Genomic DNA, 20,108 nt, shown 5'->3' on the forward strand with positions numbered 1-20,108 from the left:
AAAATTAAAATTTAAGAAACTTTTGTTTTAATCCTTTTTTGTAAAAAAAAGTTTGTTCACCTTTATTTCAGGTTTGTCTTTTCCTCGTGCGAGCCCCCATCGTTGTTTTGCTCTCTCCAACATTTTTTAAAAATTTAGTTTTAAGACCTTACCCACACTTCCTTGTTAGCTGTGTGAAAATTCTGCGGTTTGATTGGCTGCTTGGACCGCTCGTTAACATTACAGCAGCTCGCACTAGGGGATCCCCACTATACTCCATTGATTTGCATTACGTTGGAAAACCCAAACTTTGACACAGCGAACATGAAATCTTGTGCGAAGCTTACATCGGAACCAACCGTAAACACCTTTGCTTTGCCGCTGACCGCAAATTCTGGGCCAGTATTCCAGATGGGGTGTGACCAAGGCGCTGGACAACTGAAGCATAACTTCGTTGCTTTTGAATGCCACCCGTCAAAATAAAGATAGCGCTCTTAACAAAAGTCTTTGTTCAATGCATCAATGCCCATTTCATTTGAATTACGTTTGTAACCGATAGCTGAACAGCTGTTCAGCTAACAAAAGACATGAGACAGGGGATTACTTTTTAAACACAGATCTCAAAAACAGAACTTGATGAAAACAAAATACTGTGTATAACACACTATGGTCAGAGTTTGTAGCTTTGTCACTTCAAACATTAACCTGCTGCTTAGTTCTATGATTTCTGTGGGAACTAATTAATTTATTTCTATCAAATCAAACACTATCACTTTAAACTGTGGAATCTGGCCCCAACACTTTAAAAGGTATTTAGATAATATAATTTTGATTACAAGGAACAAATGAGGGCTTACAAGCACAGAATGCAGAGAATGGAGACATCAAAAAGCACAACAATAAGCAGACCCCGGTATTGTGTACTAGTTGCTGACTTTATTACTGGAACCATCAGCTCACAGTTACCAGAAAAACCAAAGATACTGAACGGTAAAACAAAAAGCAAAATACTACAGATACTCAACTCTAAGTGTGCAGCTCTGTTTGGAGTTCCCAGAAAACTCGCTTCAAAAGATTGAGACACTGCAGTTTATACCGTTCACAAATGAATTTTGAAAAATCAGCACAACTACCCTTAAAAGAAGTTTAGCAAAGCCAACCACACCTGGCTAGTTCTCTGGGAAGAGATAAAATTCCTGCTGCTCAAGTTAGCTGAGTGGGAGGATCCATCTACCTGCCTGTTGCAACCTGCTGTTCCCATTGTTTAATGAGCTTTTAGCTCTAGCCACAGAGTTTTGTTTTATAACTTGCTCACACTCACTGGAAGGGTCGTTCACCACACCGAGACTTGTCCCCTCCTTCGGGTCTCCTTCGTCGTCCACTGGTAGAACAGTGAAGTTGGTCGGCATTTTAGACCATGTGTGTGCTGCTCTGACTCAGCTCAACTAACCTGCTGTTTTCGTTCTATTGCTGAGACCTGTGACCATGTGACCCGTTTCCTTATATGGCAACTACCACACTCCACCCATCCTTGGTTAAGCACTATACTGATCATTTCAGGTGGCCTGGCTTTGCTGCCTAAACTGGCGCGACGAAGTTTCTAGATCTACAACTGGGCCAGGCCTGGATCACAATGCCCCAACCACCAAATGGATAACACAATCCCACATACACAGAGCACAAGATTTGAAAAAAAGCATTTAATCTTTTTTGAGCCTTAAATTGAGCCTTCTCTATCCATATGGATATAAATTTAAAAGATCTAAAATGGTCCAATTCTGCTTTTATTCCTACTTTATATACAGAGAATCGTCTTAAGAAAGGAATTTGAGAAGAGGAAAGAAATCATACAGTTCATTAAATGGCAGAATTTGGCAAGTGAGAAGCTGTTCTTTATTTGGAAGGAATGCTCGGCAGACCAACCAAATCTGTAAAATCACCAACGGGCTGTTCCTTTCGGAAATTTCAGGCAACATCCCTAGCGCACTGGGTAAATGCATAATCTGGGAATGCAAATCTGCTAACGGATATGCCACAGGTGTGTTAAGGTGTAGCAATTTTGTTAATTAGCACTGCGGGCTAATTTTTATCCCCGGCACTGTTCAAAGTGATCCTGGGTCTAAATTTCTGTCCTCAATAAAAAAAAGACTGAGGGTGGAAAAAGGAGAGAGAAAAAAAACTGACAGGGTGGGAGAGGGAGGAGGAAGTCAAAGGGAAGAGAAAGATAAGGGGGAGGGGGTAGAATTTCCCACCCGCCCAGGAGTCTCCAGCAATTAAAGAATAATCTCCCGGATTATTGCCGCCAGCACCCCAGGAAAAAAATCATAGGGCCACGAGGGAAAATACCAATCGGGTAACGAAGAGACGGTTTACTTTACAATTGGCGCGGGAAGGCGGTGCACCAAGAGGATGGATGTGTCAGGTGATCAATGGTGGGGGTTGGTAGATCAGGGGTCATGAAACTTCCCAGAATACATCCAAGCAGAGTTGGCACCCCTAGGAGGGGATGGGAGAAGAGAAAGATAGGGAGGGAGAGTGGAAGATAAGGGGTGAGAAGAAGGAGGAAGAGGGAAAAAGAAAAAAAAAATGAAGTGTAAGAATTTGTAATCGCTCTTTTCACATCTTCAAAAGTATTTAAAAGACAAAAGAGTTGCTTTTGAAGGGCAGCCACTTACACAGATAAGCACAGCCATCAATGTGCACATAACCAGGTTCTATAAACAGCAATGAGATAAGTGACCAATTAACCTATTATTGGTATTTTTGCTGAAAATGCAAATTTACTTAGGATTTGCTTTATTTGCACATCAGATTACTTCACACAACTGAAAGTGGTGTTAAAGCATTGCACCAGAGGGATATATCAGGAGTTTGGGGTGAGTAGAGCAAAATATAGCATTAATATACCATCAAGTCAAGTCTCACTCTGCTGGAAATTTGAGAGGCAGAGCAAGAAATTGCAGCCCAAGAGGTTTGAGGGTATAGGAGGTGAACCTTCAAAATGTTTTGCTAACCAATCAATCATAGGCAGTCCCTCGGAATCGAGGAGGAATTGCTTCCACTCTTTAAAATATGAGTTCTCAGGTGACTGAATAGTCCAATACGAGAACCACAGTCTCTGTCACAGGTAAGACAGATTGTCGTTGAGGGAAGGGGTGGGTGGGACTGGTTTGCCACAAGCTCTTTCCACTGCCTGCGCTTGATTTCAGCATGCTCTCGACGACGAGACTAGAGGTGCTCAGCGCCCTCCCGGATGCACTTCCTCCACTTAGGGCGGTCTTTGGCCAGGGACTCCCAGGTGTCAGTGGGGATGTTGCACTTTATCAGGGAGGCTTTGAGGGTGTCCTTGTAACATTTCCGCTGCCCACCTTTGGCTCATTTGTTGTAAAGGAGTTCCAAGTAAAGCGCTTGCTTTGGGAGTCTCGTGTCTGGCATGCAAACTATGTGGCCTGCCCAGCGGAGCTGATCAAGTGTAGTCAGTGCTTCAATGCTGGGGATGTTGGCCTGGTCGAGGATGCTAATGTTGGTGCGTCTGTCCTTCCAGGGGGTTTGCAAAATCTTGCAGAGACAACGATGGTGGTATTTCTCCAGCGACTTGAGGTGTCAACTGTACATGATCCATGTCTCGGAACCTTACAGGAGGGCGGGTATTACTACAGCCCTGTAGACTATGAGCTTGGTGGCAGTTTTGAGGGCCTGGTCTTCAAACACTCTTTTACTCAGGCATTCAAAGGCTGCACTGTCGCACTGGAAGCAGTGTTGAACCTCAGCATCAATGCCTGCTCTTGTTGATAAAAGGCTCCCGAGGTATGGGAAGTGGTCCAGGGCCGCGCCGTGGATCTTGATGTCTGGGGGACAGTGCTGTGCGGCAAGGACAGGCTAGTGGAGGACCTTTGTCTTACAGATGTTTAGTGAAAGGCCCATAGTTTTGTACGCCTCAGTAAATACGTCGACTATGTCCTGGAGTTCAGCCTCTGCATGCGCACCGTCCAATACAACACGAATACTGCTGACATGTCACCTATTTGGACTGCGAGCCACTATATGTAAGCAGACCATACCTGGACAGCAATACGATTGCTGAATTGAAGTCTTCAATATAGTTTTGTGAAGATTGCCACTTAAAAGCGATAGGGATTCAAGAGTGAAACCTAGCAATGGAGGAGAAATTGATTCATGGGTAGAAATGTCAATGGGACAGTGCTGGGGGGGGGGGGGGTTAAAAGCGGATTAAATTGCTCAGAGACCACTATTGGGACATTTCTAATTGACATCAAGATTTGGATTCAGAAGCTATGTATAAATTGGTCCAAGCTTCTGGATACCGAACTGCAGGCAGGGGGGGGTCGGGAGAAGTTAAGCTAATATATGTATGTTGCAAAACAATGACAGCCATCATGCAGCTCACTACTGCATCACATAAATAACAGGTGCTCCTTGACCATCCTCCCACATATATATCAGGTTCAACACCGGCATGCAGCACTAGCTGAAGAAGAAAACCCAATTTTTCCTGACGTTAGTGTGGGATTCCCCAAGTACAAAGCACCATTGATCACACTCACGTTGCCGTTCAAGTAGCCACAGCAGTAGCAAGTGTTACTGCTCCCCAACATTCACACAAGCAATCACCAGCAAAATAGCAATCTGCGTTAAAAAAAACAGACTACACAGTTCACACTCAATATCCCCAATCGATATTGCTCTGAAATGCTGGTTCAACCCTCTCAAAATTCACAATGGTACCTTGTCCACCATCACCATCCTCAATGTGACATCATTCTACCGGAGCTGACCATTCCTCAACCCCATTTGTATGCGAGCTCTATCTGATCATTCTCCTCCCCCCATCCAAGCTCCACCCCATGCCCTTTTGATGTCACTCTTAGGGTCAAGGTAATTAATGTTTCAGGGTTTAATTTGTCAAACTTAAATTTCCTGAATACGATCCCTGCTCAGTCTTCTCCATTGAAAACAAACTCAGCTCCTACAGTCTCTCCGGACTGCAAAAGTTTCTATAGATATGTAAAGAGAAAAAGGTTACTAAAGACAAACATAGGTCCTCTGCAGTCAGAATCAGGGGAAGTCATAACGGGGAACAAAGAAATGGCAGACCAACTGAACAAGTACTTTGGTTCGGTATTCACTAAGGAGGACACAAACAACCTTCCGGATATAAAAGATGTCAGAGGGTATAGTAAGAAGGAGGAACTGAGGGAAATCTTATTAGTCGGGAAATTGTGTTGGGGAAATTGATGGGATTGAAGACCGATAAATCCCCAGGGCCTGATGGACTGCATCCCAGAGTACTTAAGGAGGTGGCCTTGGAAATAGCGGATGCATTGACAGTCATTTTCCAACATTCCATTGACTCTGGATTAGTTCCTATCGAGTGGAGGGTAGCCAATGTAACCCCACTATTTAAAAATGGAGGGAGAGAGAAAACAGAAAACAGCCTGACATTAGTGGGTAAACTGATGGAATCAATTATTAAGGATGTCATAGCAGTGCATTTGGAAAGAGGTGACATGATAGGTCCAAGTCAGCATGGATTTGTGAAAGGGAAATTATGCTTGACAAATCTTCTGGAATTTTTTGAGGGTGTTTCCAGTAGAGTGGACAAGAGAGAACCAGTTGATGTGGTATATTTGGACTTTCAGAAGGCTTTCGACAAGGTCCCACACAAGAGACAAAGTTAAAGCACATGGGATTGGGGGTAGTGTGCTGACGTGGATTGAGAACTGGTTGGCAGACAGGAAGCAAAGAGTAGGAGTAAATGGGTACTTTTCAGAATGGCAGGCAGTGACTAGTGGGGTAACGCAAGGTTCTGTGCTGGGGCCCCAGCTGTTTACATTGTACATTAATGATTTAGACGAGGGGATTAAATGTAATATCTCCAAATTTGCAGATGACACTAAGCTGGGTGGCAGTGAGAGCTGCGAGGAGGATGCTATGAGGCTGCAGAGTGACTTGGATAGGTTAGGTGAATGGGCAAATGCATGGCAGATGAAGTATAATGTGGATAAATGTGAGGTTAAAACAGAGATAGACTATTATCTGAATGGTGACAGATTAGGAAAAGGAGAGGTGCAACAAGACCTGGGTGTCATGGTACATCAGTCATCGAAGGTTGGCATGCAGGTACAGCAGGCGGTTAAGAAAGCAAATGGCATGTTGGCCTTCATAGCGAGGGGATTTGAGTAGAGGGGCAGGGAGGTGTTGCTACAGTTGTACAGGGCCTTGGTGAGGCCACACCTGGAGTATTGTGTACAATTTTGGTCTCCTAACTTGAGGAAGGACATTCTTGCTATTGAGGGAGTGCAGCGAAGGTTCACCAGACTGATTCCCGGGATGGCAGGACTGACCTATCAAGAAAGACTGGATCAACTGGGCTTGTATTCACTGGAGTTCAGAAGAATGAGAGGGGATCTCATAGAAATGTTTAAAATTCTGACGGGTTTAGACAGGTTAGATGCAGGAAGAATGTTCCCAATGTTGGGGAAGTCCAGAACCAGGGGTAAGCCATTTAGGACCGAGATGAGGAGAAACTTCTTCACCCAGAGAGTGGTGAACCTGTGGAATTCTCCACCACAGAAAGTTGTTGAAGCCAAGTCACTAAATATATTCAAAAAAGAGTTAGATGTAGTCCTTATTACTAGGGGGATCAAGGGGTATGGTGAGAAAGCAGGAATGGGGTACTGAAGTTGCATGTTCAGCCATGAACTCATTGAATGGCGGCGCAGGCTCGAAGGGCCGAATGGCCTACTCCTGCACCTATTTTCTATGTTTCCATGTAGCTCAGTGTCTGATGGCAAGTTACAGAAGTTGTGCATTTCCAGTGGCATTATGTCCTTCCTGTACTGTGGTGACTATAATCTACAGAGTATTCCAGATATGGATGAGTCAATTCTTTCTTTAGGTTTGGTATCAAATCCCGTGATTTGTGTTCTATTCCGTGTGCTACACAAGTCCAGTTTTAATTTGGCATATTTACTGTTGCACATTGAAACGGTCTGCACAATGATCTGTCCATCAGTCCACCCAAATCCTTTCCCTTTACTGTATCCTATAGAATACCATGTAATTTATAGTTCTAATGTTTACTCTTCCCCGATCTCACGACTTCACCCTTGCCAACCAGATTTTAATTTGAGCAACAAGAACCACGATATCTAAAAATATGATTGGTTAGATTACTATCATACCTGTATCGCCACATTTAAAGTGATCACTCATCCAAAAGTCATAAACAGGAAAAAGCCACCTGTATACTTTTCCTCAAGAATATGGCATCTCCCAGTAGCCATGTGACCACAGATTCCTTTCCAAGAGGACTATAAACAATTTAAACATGATAGATCCATACAAGAACCAAGTAAAAAATGTTGGATTTACTTTCTCAAGTGTACCAAAGATGACAACTGTTACCAATGATGGGACAAAAGGAACAGAGATGTAAAAAAATCAATAAGGCCTTAGTGGGGAAAGCCATCTTCTCATGTGGTTGCTGAATTTTGCATAACTCCTAAATGCAGAACTTATTCCTCTTGGGATTTGGCATTTTCCCTATTCATTAGTTTGTTTGTGGAGGTTGAAGGAATAACAAGCTATCTTTCTTTGTACTTCATATAACATGGATAAGGTTACATCACACAAAGGTCCTGTGGCATACAGCAAGGCCCAGCTTGGTCCCCATTAAGGACCTAGAGCTAAACAAAAGCCCTGCCACTCATTTACAATTGCATTTCTTTAAATCCGCATGTACCCTCTGACAGGGTTTAAAAAAATATATATTCATTGTCTGGATATCGGTGTTGCTAGCAAGGCTGGCATTTATTGCCCATCCCTAAATGTGCCCACAAGAAGATGGTGGTGGGCTGCCTGCATCGCTGCAGTCTGTGAGGTGTGGCTACTCCAAAAGTGCTGTTGGGTTGGGAATTCCAGGATTGTGATGACAAAGGAACGGCGATATGTCAGGATGTTTTGTGCCTTGGAGGTGATGGTGTTCCCATGTGCCTGCTGCCCTCGTCCTTCTAGTTGGTGGGGGAGATGAGTTTGGGAGGTGCTGCCAAAGAAACCTTGATAAGTTGCTGCAGTGCATCATGTAGATCACACACACTACAGCCACGGTGTGCCAGTGATGAAGGGAGTGGATTGTTAAGGTGGTGAATGGACTGCCGATCAAGCGGGCTGCGTTGTCCTGGATGGTGTCGAGTTTCTTGACATACAATGCAATCACAAGACAAGTACGGGTAAAATTTCAAGTTGCTGCCTGAGCATAAAGCTGGCATTATGGATCAAAGTCAACATGAAAGACGATCGGGCAGTTTATCTAACAGGCGGCAGATCTTACGCCAGTTATATGTTTGGCTACTCCGTGGTTTAAAACTTAAGAATCCCACAGTAGCTTCAGAACTTGCTTTCTCCTGGTTCAATTGTAAGGGGAATAGATAGACGTTTCTGCGGCCGCAATCGAGACTCCAGGATGGTATGTTGCCTCCCTGGTGCAAGGGTCAAGGATGCCTCGGACCGATGCAGGGCATTCTGAAAAAGGAGGGTGAACAGCCAGTTGTTGTGGTGCACATAGGTACCAATAATATAGGTAAAAAAACATGGGAGGTCCTACAAGACGAATTTAGGGAGCTAGGAGCTAAATTTAAAAGGTAGGACCTCAATAGTAGTAAGCTCAGGATTGCAACCAGTGCCACGTGCTAGTCAGAGTAGGAATCGCAGGAGAGCTCAGATGAATACGTGGCTTCAGGAGTGGTGTAGAAGGGAGGAATTCAAATTCCTGGGACATTGGAACTGGTTCTGGGGGAGGTGGGACCAGTACAAACCCAACGGTCTGCACCTGGGCAGGACCAGAACCAATGTCCCAGGGGGAGTGTTTGCTAGTGCTGCTGGGGAGGAGTTAAACTAATATGGCAGGGGGATGGGAACCTATGCAGGAAACAGAGGTAAATAGAATGGGGGCAGAAGCAAAAGATAGAATGAAGAAAAGTAAAAGTGGAGGGCAGAGAAACCCAAGGCAAAAAGCAAAAAGGGCCACATTACAGCAAAATTCTAAAAGGGCAAAGTGTGTTTGAAAGACAAGCCTGCAGGTTCTGTACCTTAATGCGAGGAGTATTCGGAATAAGGTGGACGAATTAACTGCGCAGATAGCAGTTAACGGATGTGATGATGTAATTGGCATCACGGAGACATGGCTCCAGGGTGACCAAGACTGGGAACTCAACATCCAGGGGTATTCAACATTTAGGAAGGACAGACAGAAAGGAAAAGGAGGCGGGGTGGCATTGCTGGTTAAAGAGGAAATTAATGCAATAGTAAGAAAGGACATTAGCTTGGATGATGTGGAATCGGTATGGGTGGAGCTACGGAATACCAAGGGGCAGAAAACGCGAGTGTGAATTGTGTACAGATCACTAAACAGTAGTAGTAAGGTTGGGGACAGTATCAAACAAGAAATTAGGGATGCATGCAATAAAGGTACAGCAGTTATCATGGACGACTTTAATCTATGTATTGATTGGGCTAACCAAACTGGTAGCAATGCGGTGGAGGAGGATTTCCTGGAGTGTATTAGGGAATGTTTGAGAGACCAATATGTCGAGGAACCAACCAGGGAGCTGGCCATCCTAGACTGGGTGATGTGTAATGAGAAAGGACTAATTAGCAATCTTGTTGTGCGAGACCCCTTGGGGAAGAGTGACCATAACATGGTAGAATTCTTTATTAGGATGGAGGGTCACACAGTTAATTCAGAAACTAGGGTCCTGAACTTAAGGAAAGGTAACTTTGATGGTGTGAGGCATGAATTGGCTAGAATAGACTGGCAAATGATTCATAAAGGATTGACGCAAGATAGGCAATGGCAAACATTTAAAGATCACATGGATGAACTTCAACAATTGTACATCCCTGCCTGGAGTAAAAATAAAACGGGGAAGGTGGCTCAACCGTGGCTAACAAGAGAAATTAAGGATAGTGTTAAATCCAAGGAGGAGGCATATAAATTGGCCAGAAAAAGCAGCAAACCTGAGGACTGGGAAAAATTTAAAACAGAGAAGGACAAAGGGTTTAATTAAGAGGGGGAAAATAGAGTACGAGAAGAAGCTTGCCGGGAACATAAAAACTGACTGCAAAAGCTTCTATAGATATGTGAAGAGAAAAAGATTAGTGAAGACTAATGCAGGTCCCTTGCAGTCAAAATCAGGGGAATTCATAATGGGGAACAGGGAAATGGCAAACCAACTGAACAAATACTTTGATTCTGTCTTCACGAAGGAAGGCACATAACTTTCCGGAAGAACTAGGGGACCGAGGGTCCAGTGAGGAGGAACTGAAGGATATCCTCATTAGGCGAGAAATTGTGTCAGGGAAATTGTTGTGATTGAAGGCCGATAAATCCCCGGGGCCTAATAGTCTGCATCCCAGAGTACTTAAGGAAGTGGCCCGAGAAATAGTAGATGCATTGGTGATCATTTTCCAACAGTCTATCGACTCTGGATCAGTTCCTATGGACTGGAGGGTGGATAATGAAACACTACTTTATAAAAAGGGAGGGAGAGAGTAAGCAGGTAATTGTACACCGGTTAGCCCGACATCAGTGGTGGGGAAAATGTTGGAATTAATTATTAAGGATGAAATAGCAGCGCATTTGGAAAGCAGTGACAGGATCGGTCCAAGTCAGCATGGATTTATGAAGGGGAAATCATGCTCGACAAATCTTCTGGAATTTTGTGAGGATGTAACTAGTAGAGTGGACAAGGGAGAACCAGTGGACGTGGTGTATTTGGACTTTCAAAAGGGTTTTGACAAGGTCCCACACAAGAGATTGGTGTGCAGAATCAAAGCACATGGTATTGGGGGTAATATACTGACGTGGATGGAGAACTGGATGGCAGACAGGAAGCATAGAGTCGGGATAAATGGGTCCTTTTCAGAATGGCAGGCAGTGACTAGTGGAGTGCCGCATGGCTCAGTGCTGGGACCCCAGCTCTTTACAACATACATCAATGATTTGGATGAAGGAATTGAGTGTCATATCTCGAAGTTTGCAGATGACACTAAACTGGGTGGTGGCGTGAGCTGTGAGGGGGGCGCTAAGAGGCTGCAGGGTGACTTGGACAGGTTAGGTGAGTGGGCAAATGCATGGCAGATGCAGTATAATGTGGATAAATGTGAGGTTATCCACTTTGGGGGCAAAAACAAAGACAGATTATTATCTGAATGGTGGCAGATTAGGAAAAGGGGAGGTGCAACGAGACCTGGGTGTCATGGTTCCTCAGTCACTGAAAGTGGGCACGCAGGTACAGCAGGCGGTGAAGACCTTCATAGCTAGGGGATTTGAGTATAGGAGCACGAAGGTCTTACTGCAGTTGTACAGGGCCTTGGTGAGGCCTCATCTGGAATATTGTGTTCAGTTTTGGTCTCCGAATCTGAGGAAGGACGTTCTTGCTATTGAGGGAGTGCAGCGAAAGTTCACCAGACTGATTCTCAGGGTGGCTGGACTGACATAGAAACATAGAAAATAGGTGCAGGAGTAGGCCATTTTCGGCCCTTTGAGCCTGCACCGCCATTCAATGAGTTCATGCTGAACATGCAACTTCAGTACCCCATTCCTGCTTTCTCGCCATACCCCTTGATCCCCCTTAGTAGTAAGGACTACATTTAACTCCTTTTTGAATATATTTAGTGAATTGGCCTCAACAACTTTCTGTGGTAGAGAATTCCACAGGTTCACCACTCTCTGGGTGAAGAAGTTTCTCCTCATCTCGGTCCTAAATGGCTTAGCCCTTATCCTTAGATTGTGATCCCTGGTTCTGGACTTCCCCAACATTGGGAACATTCTTCCTGCATCTAACCTGTCTAAAACTGTCAGAATTTTAAACATTTCTATGAGATCCCCTCTCATTCTTCTGAACTCCAGTGAATACAAGCCCAGTTGATCCAGTCTTTCTTGATAGGTCAGTCCCGCCATCCCGGGAATCAGTCTGGTGAACCTTCGCTGCACTCCCTCTATCGCAAGAATGTCCTTCCTCAAGTTAGGAGACCAAAATTGTACACAATACTCCAGGTGTGGCATCACCAAGGCCCTGTATAACTGTAGTAACAACTCCCTGCGCCTGTACTCAAATCCCCTCACTATGAGGGCCAACATGCCATTTGCTTTCTTAACCGCCTGCTGTACCTGCATGCCAACCTTCGATGACTGATGTAGCATGACACCCAGGTCTCGTTGCACCTCCCCTTTTCCTAATCTGTCACCATTCAGATAATTTCCTAATCTGTCTCTCTGTTTTTACCACCAAAGTGGATAACCTCACATTTATCCACATTATACTTCATCTGCCATGCATTTGCCCACTCACCTAACCTATCCAAGTCACTCTGCAGCCTCATAGCATCCTCCTCGCAGCTCACACTGCCACCCAACTTAGTGTCATCCGCAAATTTGGAGATACATTTAATCCCCTCGTCTAAATCATTAATTTACAATGTAAACAGCTGGGGCCCCAGCACAGAACCTTACAGTACCCCACTAGTCACTGCCTGCCATTCTGAAAAGTACCCATTTACTCCTACTCTTTGCTTCCTGTCTGCCAACCAGTTCTCAATCCACGTCAGCACACTACCCCCAATCCCATGTGCTTTAACTTTGCACATTAATCTCTTGTGTGGGACCTTATCGAAAGCCTTCTGAAAGTCCAAATACACCACATCAACTGGTTCCCCCTTGTCCACTCTATTGGAAACATCCTCAAAAAATTCCAGAAGATTTGTCAAGCATGATTTCCCTTTCACAAATCCATGCTGACTTGGACCTATCATGTCACCTCTTTCCAAATGCGCTGCTATGACATCCTTAATAATTGATTCCATCATTTTACCCACTACCGTTGTCAGGCTGACCGGTCTATAATTCCCTGTTTTCTCTCTTCCTCCATTTTTAAAAAGTGGGGTTACATTGGCTACCCTCCACTTCATAGGAACTGATCCAGAGTCGATGGAATGTTGGAAAATGACTGTCAATGCATCCGCTATTTCCAAGGCCACCTCCTTAAGTACCCTGTGATGCAGACCATCAGGCCGTGGGGATTTATCGGCCTTCAATCCCATCAATTTCCCCAACACAATTTCACGACTAATAAGGATTTCCCTCAGTTCCTCCTTCTTACTCGACCCTCTGACCCCTTTTATATCCAGAAGGTTGTTTGTGTCCTCCTAAGTGAATACCGAACTAAAGTACTTGTTCAATTGGTCTGCCATTTCTTTGCTCCCAGTTATGACTTCCCCTGATTCTGACTGCAGAGGACCTATGTTTGTCTTTAGTAACCTTTTTCTCTTTACATATCTATGGAAGCTTTTGCAGTCCATTTTAATGTTCCCTGCAAGCTTCCTCTCGTACTCTATTTTCCCTGCTCTAATCAAACCCTTTGTCCTCCTCTGCTGAGTTCTAAATTTCTCCCAGTCCCCAGGTTCGCTGCTATTTCTGGCCAATTTGTATGCCACTTCCTTGGCTTTAATACTATCCATGATTTCCCTTGATAGCCAGACAGGGATGTACAATTGTTGTATTTCATCCACGCGGTCTCTAAATGTCTGCCATTGCCCATCCACTGTCAACCCCTTAAGCATCATTCGCCAGTCTATCCTAGCCAATTCACGCCTCATACTTTCAAAGTTAATACCTTCTTTAAGTTCTGGACCATGGTCTCTGAATTAACGGTTTCATTCTCCATCCTAATGTAGAATTCCACCATATTATGGTCACTCTTCCCCAAGGGGCCTCGCACAATGAGATTGCTGATTAATCCTCTCTCATTACACAACAACCAGTCTAAGATGGCCTCCCCCCTGGTTGGTTCCTCGACATATTGGTCTAGAAAACCATCCCTTATGCACTCCAGGAAATCCTCCTCCACCATATTGTTTCCAGTTTGGTTAGCCCAATCTATATGCATATTAAAGTCACCCAATGATAACTGCTGCACCTTTATTGCATGCACCCCTAATTTCCTGTTTTGGCCTCCCCAACATCACTACTACTGTACACAACTCCCACTAGCGTTTTCTGCAATTTGGTATTCCGTAGCTCCACCCATACCGATTCCACATCATCCAAGCTAATGTCTTTCCTTACAATTGCATTAATTTCCTCTTTAACCAGCAACGCTACCCCACCTCCTTTTCCTTTCGGTCTATCCTTCCTAAATATTGAATACCCTTGGATGTTGAGTTCCCAGCCTTGGTCACCTTGGAGCCATATCTCTGTGATGCCAACCACATCGTATCCGTTAACTGCTATCTGCACAGTTAATTCGTCCACTTTATTCCGAATACTCCTCGCATTGAGGCACAGAGCCTTCAGGCTCGCCTTTTTAACACACTTTGACCCTTTAGAATTTTGCTGCAAAGTGGCCCTTTTTGTTTTTTGCCTTGGGTTTCTCTGCCCTCCACTTTTACTCATCTCCTTTCTGTCTTTTGCTTCTGTCTCCATTTTGTTTCCCTCTGTCTCCCTGCATTGGTTCCCATCCCCCTGCCATTAGTTTAACTCCTCCCCAACAGCACTAGCAAACACTCCTTCTTGGACATTGGTTCCAGTCCTGCCCAGGTGCAGACCGTCCGGTTTCTACTGGTCCCACCTCCCCCAGAACCGGTTCCAATGCCCCAGGAATTTGAATCCCTCCCTGCTGTACCACTCCTCAAGCCACGTAATCATCCGAGCTATCCTGTGATTCCTACTCTGACTAGCACGTGACACTGTTAGCAATCTCGAGATGACTACTTTTGAGGTCCTACTTTTTAAATTTAGCTCCTAGCTCCTTAAATTCGTCTCATAGGACCTCATCCTGTTTTTTTACCCATATCATTGGTACCAATGTGCACCACGACAACTGGCTGTTCACCCTCCCTTTTCAGAATGTCCTGCACTAGCTCCGAGACATCCTTGACCCTTGCACCAGGGAGGCAACATACCATCCTGGAGTCTCGGTTGCGGCCGCAGAAACGCCTATCTATTCCCCTATCACTCTCCCACTCTTTTTCTTGCCCTTCTGTGCAGCAGAGCCAGCCATGGTGCCATGAACTTGGCTGCTGCTGCTCCCCCCTGATGAGTCATCCCCCTCAACAGTACTCAAAGCGGTGTATCTGTTTTGCAGGGGGATGACCGCAGGGGATCCCTGCACTACCTTCCTTGCACTACCTTCCTGTTGGTTTTCCATTCCCTATCTGGCTGTGGGCCCTTTACTTGTACTCAGACCAACTCACTAAATGTGCTATTCACGTCATTCTCAGCATCGTGGATGCTCCAGAGTGAATCCACCTTCAGCTCCAATTCCGCAACGTGGTCCGTCAGGAGCTGACATATGAGGAGAGACTAGATCAACTGGGCCTTAAAACATTGGAGTTTAGAAGGATGACAGGGGATCTCATAGAAACATACAAAATTCTGACGGGACAGGACAGATTAGATGCTGGTAGATTGTTCCCGATGTTGGATAAGTCCAGAACTTGGGGACACAGTCTTCGGATAACGGGTAGGCCATTTTGGACTGAGATGAGAAGAAACCTCTTCACTCAGAGTTGTTAATCTGTGGAATTCGCTGCTGCAGAGAGTTGTTGATGCCAGTTCATTGGATATGTTCAAGAGGGAGTTAGATATGGCCTTATGGCTCAGGGGATCAAGGGGTATGGAGAGAAAGCAGGAAAGGGGTACTGAGGGAATGATCAGCCATGATCTTACTGAATGGTGGTGCAGGCTCGAAGGGCCGAATGGCCTACTCCTGCACCTATTTTCTATGTTTCGATCACCAATTTCCTCTGCTCTCCTCCCAAGCCCAAGCACGGCGTGCTGGCAGATTATTTGGCCATGGGGAACAACACGGCAGAGCCTGGTTGCGTTTTCGCTTGATGTTCACAAGCGCATACTCCCAGGAGGATAGTGATCAGGAAAGGGATCGTGGCCGATTTTCTTCCCTCATCCAGGGACACTAAGGCCAAATATAGTGTCCCTACCACTGCCTTGACACCAACCATGCTCAGCGACACAGACTCGGGAGCATACCAGAGGCTTTCCTATCGGAATGGCTCAGCTACTCAAAACTTGCTAAGCGGTTGGCAGAACTCAGTTTTAAATTTTAAAACATTTATTAAGAAATCCTACAAATCCGACAAATCACAGGTTGGGTACAGAAGGAGGCCATTCAGCCCATCTGAATCCATCCATCCAGAAAGATTACAGTTCCCCCATTGTAGTATGGCTATGTAGTTCAACATTCTGTTGGCTTCGTCTACTCCTATTAAAAGATCAAATCACACTTTTGTCAACAAATTGACAGAGTTTAATTCTTATACAATGAAAATTATCCTGTAGGAAAAAGCCTGCACATCAAAAATAAACAGAAAATATTGGAAATAAATAGCAGGTCTATCAGTATTTGTGAAGAGAAAAGATGAGGCAACGTTTCAGATCTAGACCCTTCATTGCAACTGAAAGCAGGAAGAGGAGAGCGCCCCTTAATTCTATGAGCAAAACACAGTTTGCGAAGTTGAGAATAAAATGGACAAGAATCAATCAGAAGTGCCAATTCCTGTCAAAGAGAAAAAACCTTGAATTTATATAGCGCCTTTCACAACCTCAGGACGTCCCAAACTGCTCAACAGCCAATGAGGTGCAATCACTATTGTAATGTAGGAAACACGACAGCCAATTTGCACACAGCAAGATCACACAAACAGCAACGTGATAACGACCAATCTGTTTTTAGTAATATTGGTTGAGGGATAAATATTGGCCAGCACCAGAGAGAACTCTCCTTCTCTTCTTCGAATATTGCCATGATATCTTTTACGTCCACCTGAGAGGGCAGACAAAGTTTAATGTCTCATCTGAAGGACGGCATGTTCAACAGTGCAGCACTCCCTCAGTACTGCACCGGGAGGGTCAGCCTAGATTTTGCGCTCAATTTCCATGTCCCTCTAACTCAGAGGCAAGATATTCAATTAAATGTTTGGATTTTTTTTTAAACAAACCTATAAAAAGTATTTCTTCACAGGAAGAGGCACGATTACAAAAGAAAAGATTTGTTAATGTCTAGGCAATTGTGTTGAATTATACTCCTTTAAGCTGCTGTCCGATTAGATACTGGATGCCACATTTATCAAAAGAAAAGATGGTATCCAGACATGTCATGCAGCAATTTGCACCAATTTCCAACTCTTGCTGAGGTCAATTCTGTGAACAAAAAATTGTGCAATACCCCAAGTAGCTAAAAAAATAATCATCTCAGCAGGCAAGCCCTATCCTCTGTGCCAGTTACAGAGCAGCACAGAATGTCGGAAATTGGCTACCCATCTGTGCGGAGGATGAAATTAATAATGCATGCAAAACGAATCAAAAGAAAAAAAGCAAGTCCAATTGCATATACTGCCCCCTTCTGAGCTTTCCACTGTCCATAACCAGACGCCATTTCCAAACACCTCCTGTCTTTAGCTTTCAGCCGTGGCTCAGTTGGTAGCACCCTCACCCGAGTCAGAAAGTTGTGGGTTCAAGTCTCACTCCAGAGACTTGACCACCCAAATCTAGGCTAACACGCCAGTGCAGTGCTGAAGTAGTACTGCACTGCCAGAGGTGACATCTTTCAGATGAGACGTTAAACCGAGGCTCCTTCTGCTCTCTCAGGTGGATGTAAAAGATCTCATGGCATTATTTCAAAGAGCAGGGATGGTATCGCTGGTGTCTTGGCCAATATCTATCCATCAAATTAACATAACAAAACACAGATTATCTGGTCATATCACATAGGAGCTTGCTGTGCACAATTCGCCACCGCGTTTCCTACATTACAGCAGTTCAAAAGTACTTCATTGGCTATAAAGTGCTTTGTGCCATCTTGAGGTCATGAAAGGCGCTATATAAATACACACCTTTCATTCTTCCAAAAACTCAATTAGCAAACAGCAAACCTTGCTAATTATGTAACAACAATTAAGGAGACAATAAACAAAGCATCACACTGTTGATATCCAGTAATAGAATCATAGAATAGTATAGCATAGAAGGAAGCCATTCGGCCCATCGAGTCTGTGCCGGCTCTTTCGAAGAGCAATCCAGTTAGTCCCACTCCCCCGCTCTTTCTCCATATCCCTGTAATTTTACACATTGCGTAAAAATAGTTTTTTCTCTTGTCGCCTCTGGTTCTTTTGCCAATCACTTTAAATCTGTGCCCTCTCGTTATCGACCCTTCAACCATTGGAAACAGTTTCTCTTTATTTACTCTCTCTAAATCCTTCATGATTGTAAACACCTCTATCAAATCTCCTGTAGCCTTCTCTGTTCCAAGGAGAACAACCCCAGCTTCTCTAGTCTATTCACGTAACTGTATTCCCTCATCCCTTGAACATTTTAGTAAATCTTGTCTGTACCCTGTCCAAAGCCTTCACACCCTTCCTGAAGTGTGGTCCCCAGAATTGGAAACAATTCTCCAGCTGGAGTCAAACCAGTGTTTTATATTAGGTTTAATATAATTTCCTGGCTTTTGTACTCTTATGCCTCTATTTATAAAGCCCAGGATCCCATATGCTTTATTAACCTGTCAGGCCACCTTCAAAGATTTTGTGCACAAGCACCCCCAGGTGTTGTGCACAGTAAGCTCTCTGTTCTTGCACCCCCTTTAACATTGTACCACTTAGTGTGTATGGTCTCTCCTCATCCTTACTAGCAAAGCAAGTTGCGAGGAGGACACAAAAAATCTGCAAAGGGATATAGACAGGCTCAGCGAATGGGCAAAAATATGGCAGAGGGAATATAGGGGCCAAGTTTCGGCCTGAGTTGCTCCTGTTTTTTTGAGCAACTGGTTTAGAATGGAGTATCTTAGAAATTTGAATTCTCTGCATTTAGTTTGCTCCAGTTCTAGTCAGTTAGAACAGTTTCACTTTGGAACAGAATTTTTTTTCCAAAAGGGGGCGTGTCCGGCCACTTAAGCCTGTTTTCAAAGTTTAGGCAGTGAAAACTTACTCCAAATTAACTTGGAATGGAGTAAGTGAAGATTTTTGTACGTTCGAAAAAACCTTGTCTACACTTTAGAAAATCAGGCGTAGGTTACAAATTAGACGTAGGGAATGGCGGGGGGGGGGGGGTGTTTAAAGGAAAGTTTACAAACATTAAACACTTCAGTTTTACAAATAAAGAGCCATCATCAATAATAAATGATAAATACATCAATAAATCAACCAATAAATCAATCAAAAAAAATAAAAATAAAAAATGTTTTTAAAAAAAATCAATAAATAAAACATTTTCTACTTACCGACTGCAGCACCGGGAGTCCTCCAACAGCGTGCTGGGACGCCCCCCGCCCCCCCCCCCCCCCCAGTGTGTCTCTATCTGTCTATGTGTGTGTGTGTCTCTCACTTTCTGTCTGTCAGTGTCTGTGTTTCTGACAGCAGAGAAGGGGGGGGGAGGGAGGGGGGGAGGGAGGGAGGGGGGAGGGAGGGAGGGGGGAGAGAGAGAAGGAGGCTGAACGGCCGGGCCCAAGACCTTGGGCTGGATTTACAGGTAGGTGGCGTCAGGTCGCGGAGGTCGGGGGGGAGAGAGACAGTCGCGGAGGTCCGGCAGGGGGGGGGGGGGGGGGGAGGAGAGAGTCCCGGAGGTCAGGTCGCCGGGGGGGTCGGGGGGGAGGAGCCTTATTCACGCAGCCCCAGTGAGGACCTTTCGGCCAGGGCTAGGGGCTGCGTGCTTCGGGCCCTGGCTACTGCACATGCGCGCCCACTGTAGTGCATGTGCAGAGGTCCCGGCACTGTTTTCAGTGCAGGGACCTGGCTCCGCCCCCTACAGCTCGTGCTGCGCCACGCCCAGCTCCAGAGGACCTGCAGGGAGCCGGAGAATAAATAAGTTTTTTTTAGGCGCACTTTCTGGCGCGAAAAACGGGCGTGGGAAAGTGTGAGGTTATCTACTTTTGCAGAAAAAATAAAAAAGCTAATTATTATTTAAATGGAGAAAAATTACAAAATGTACAGAGGGGCCTGGGGTGTCCTTGTGCATGAAACACAAAATGTTAGTATGCAGGTACAGGAAGTAATCAAGGTGGCAAATGGAATGTTGGCCTTTATTACAAGAGATGGAG

The 20,108-nt window shown here is 44.8% G+C and overlaps 1 protein-coding gene across 7 annotated transcripts in view; it reads right to left on the bottom strand.

Annotated features, from left to right (window-relative positions):
• slc12a7b (solute carrier family 12 member 7b) overlaps window positions 1–20,108 on the bottom strand; it is a 385,059-nt gene that overhangs the window by 216,505 nt on the left and 148,446 nt on the right. The window contains exon 1 of one of the 7 annotated variants that reach the window (XM_070880504.1): window positions 1,301–1,496. The exons of the other annotated variants lie outside the window; for them this stretch is intronic. Within the exon in view, the coding sequence (XP_070736605.1) occupies window positions 1,301–1,388 (88 nt within the window). The 5' untranslated portion in view covers window positions 1,389–1,496. Of the gene's footprint in view, window positions 1–1,300; window positions 1,497–20,108 lie in introns of those variants that run through there. 7 annotated transcript variants of the gene reach the window in all.

The sequence above is a fragment of the Pristiophorus japonicus genome, chromosome 5, assembly GCF_044704955.1.
Source record: "Pristiophorus japonicus isolate sPriJap1 chromosome 5, sPriJap1.hap1, whole genome shotgun sequence".
Lineage (NCBI taxonomy): Eukaryota > Metazoa > Chordata > Chondrichthyes > Pristiophoridae > Pristiophorus > Pristiophorus japonicus.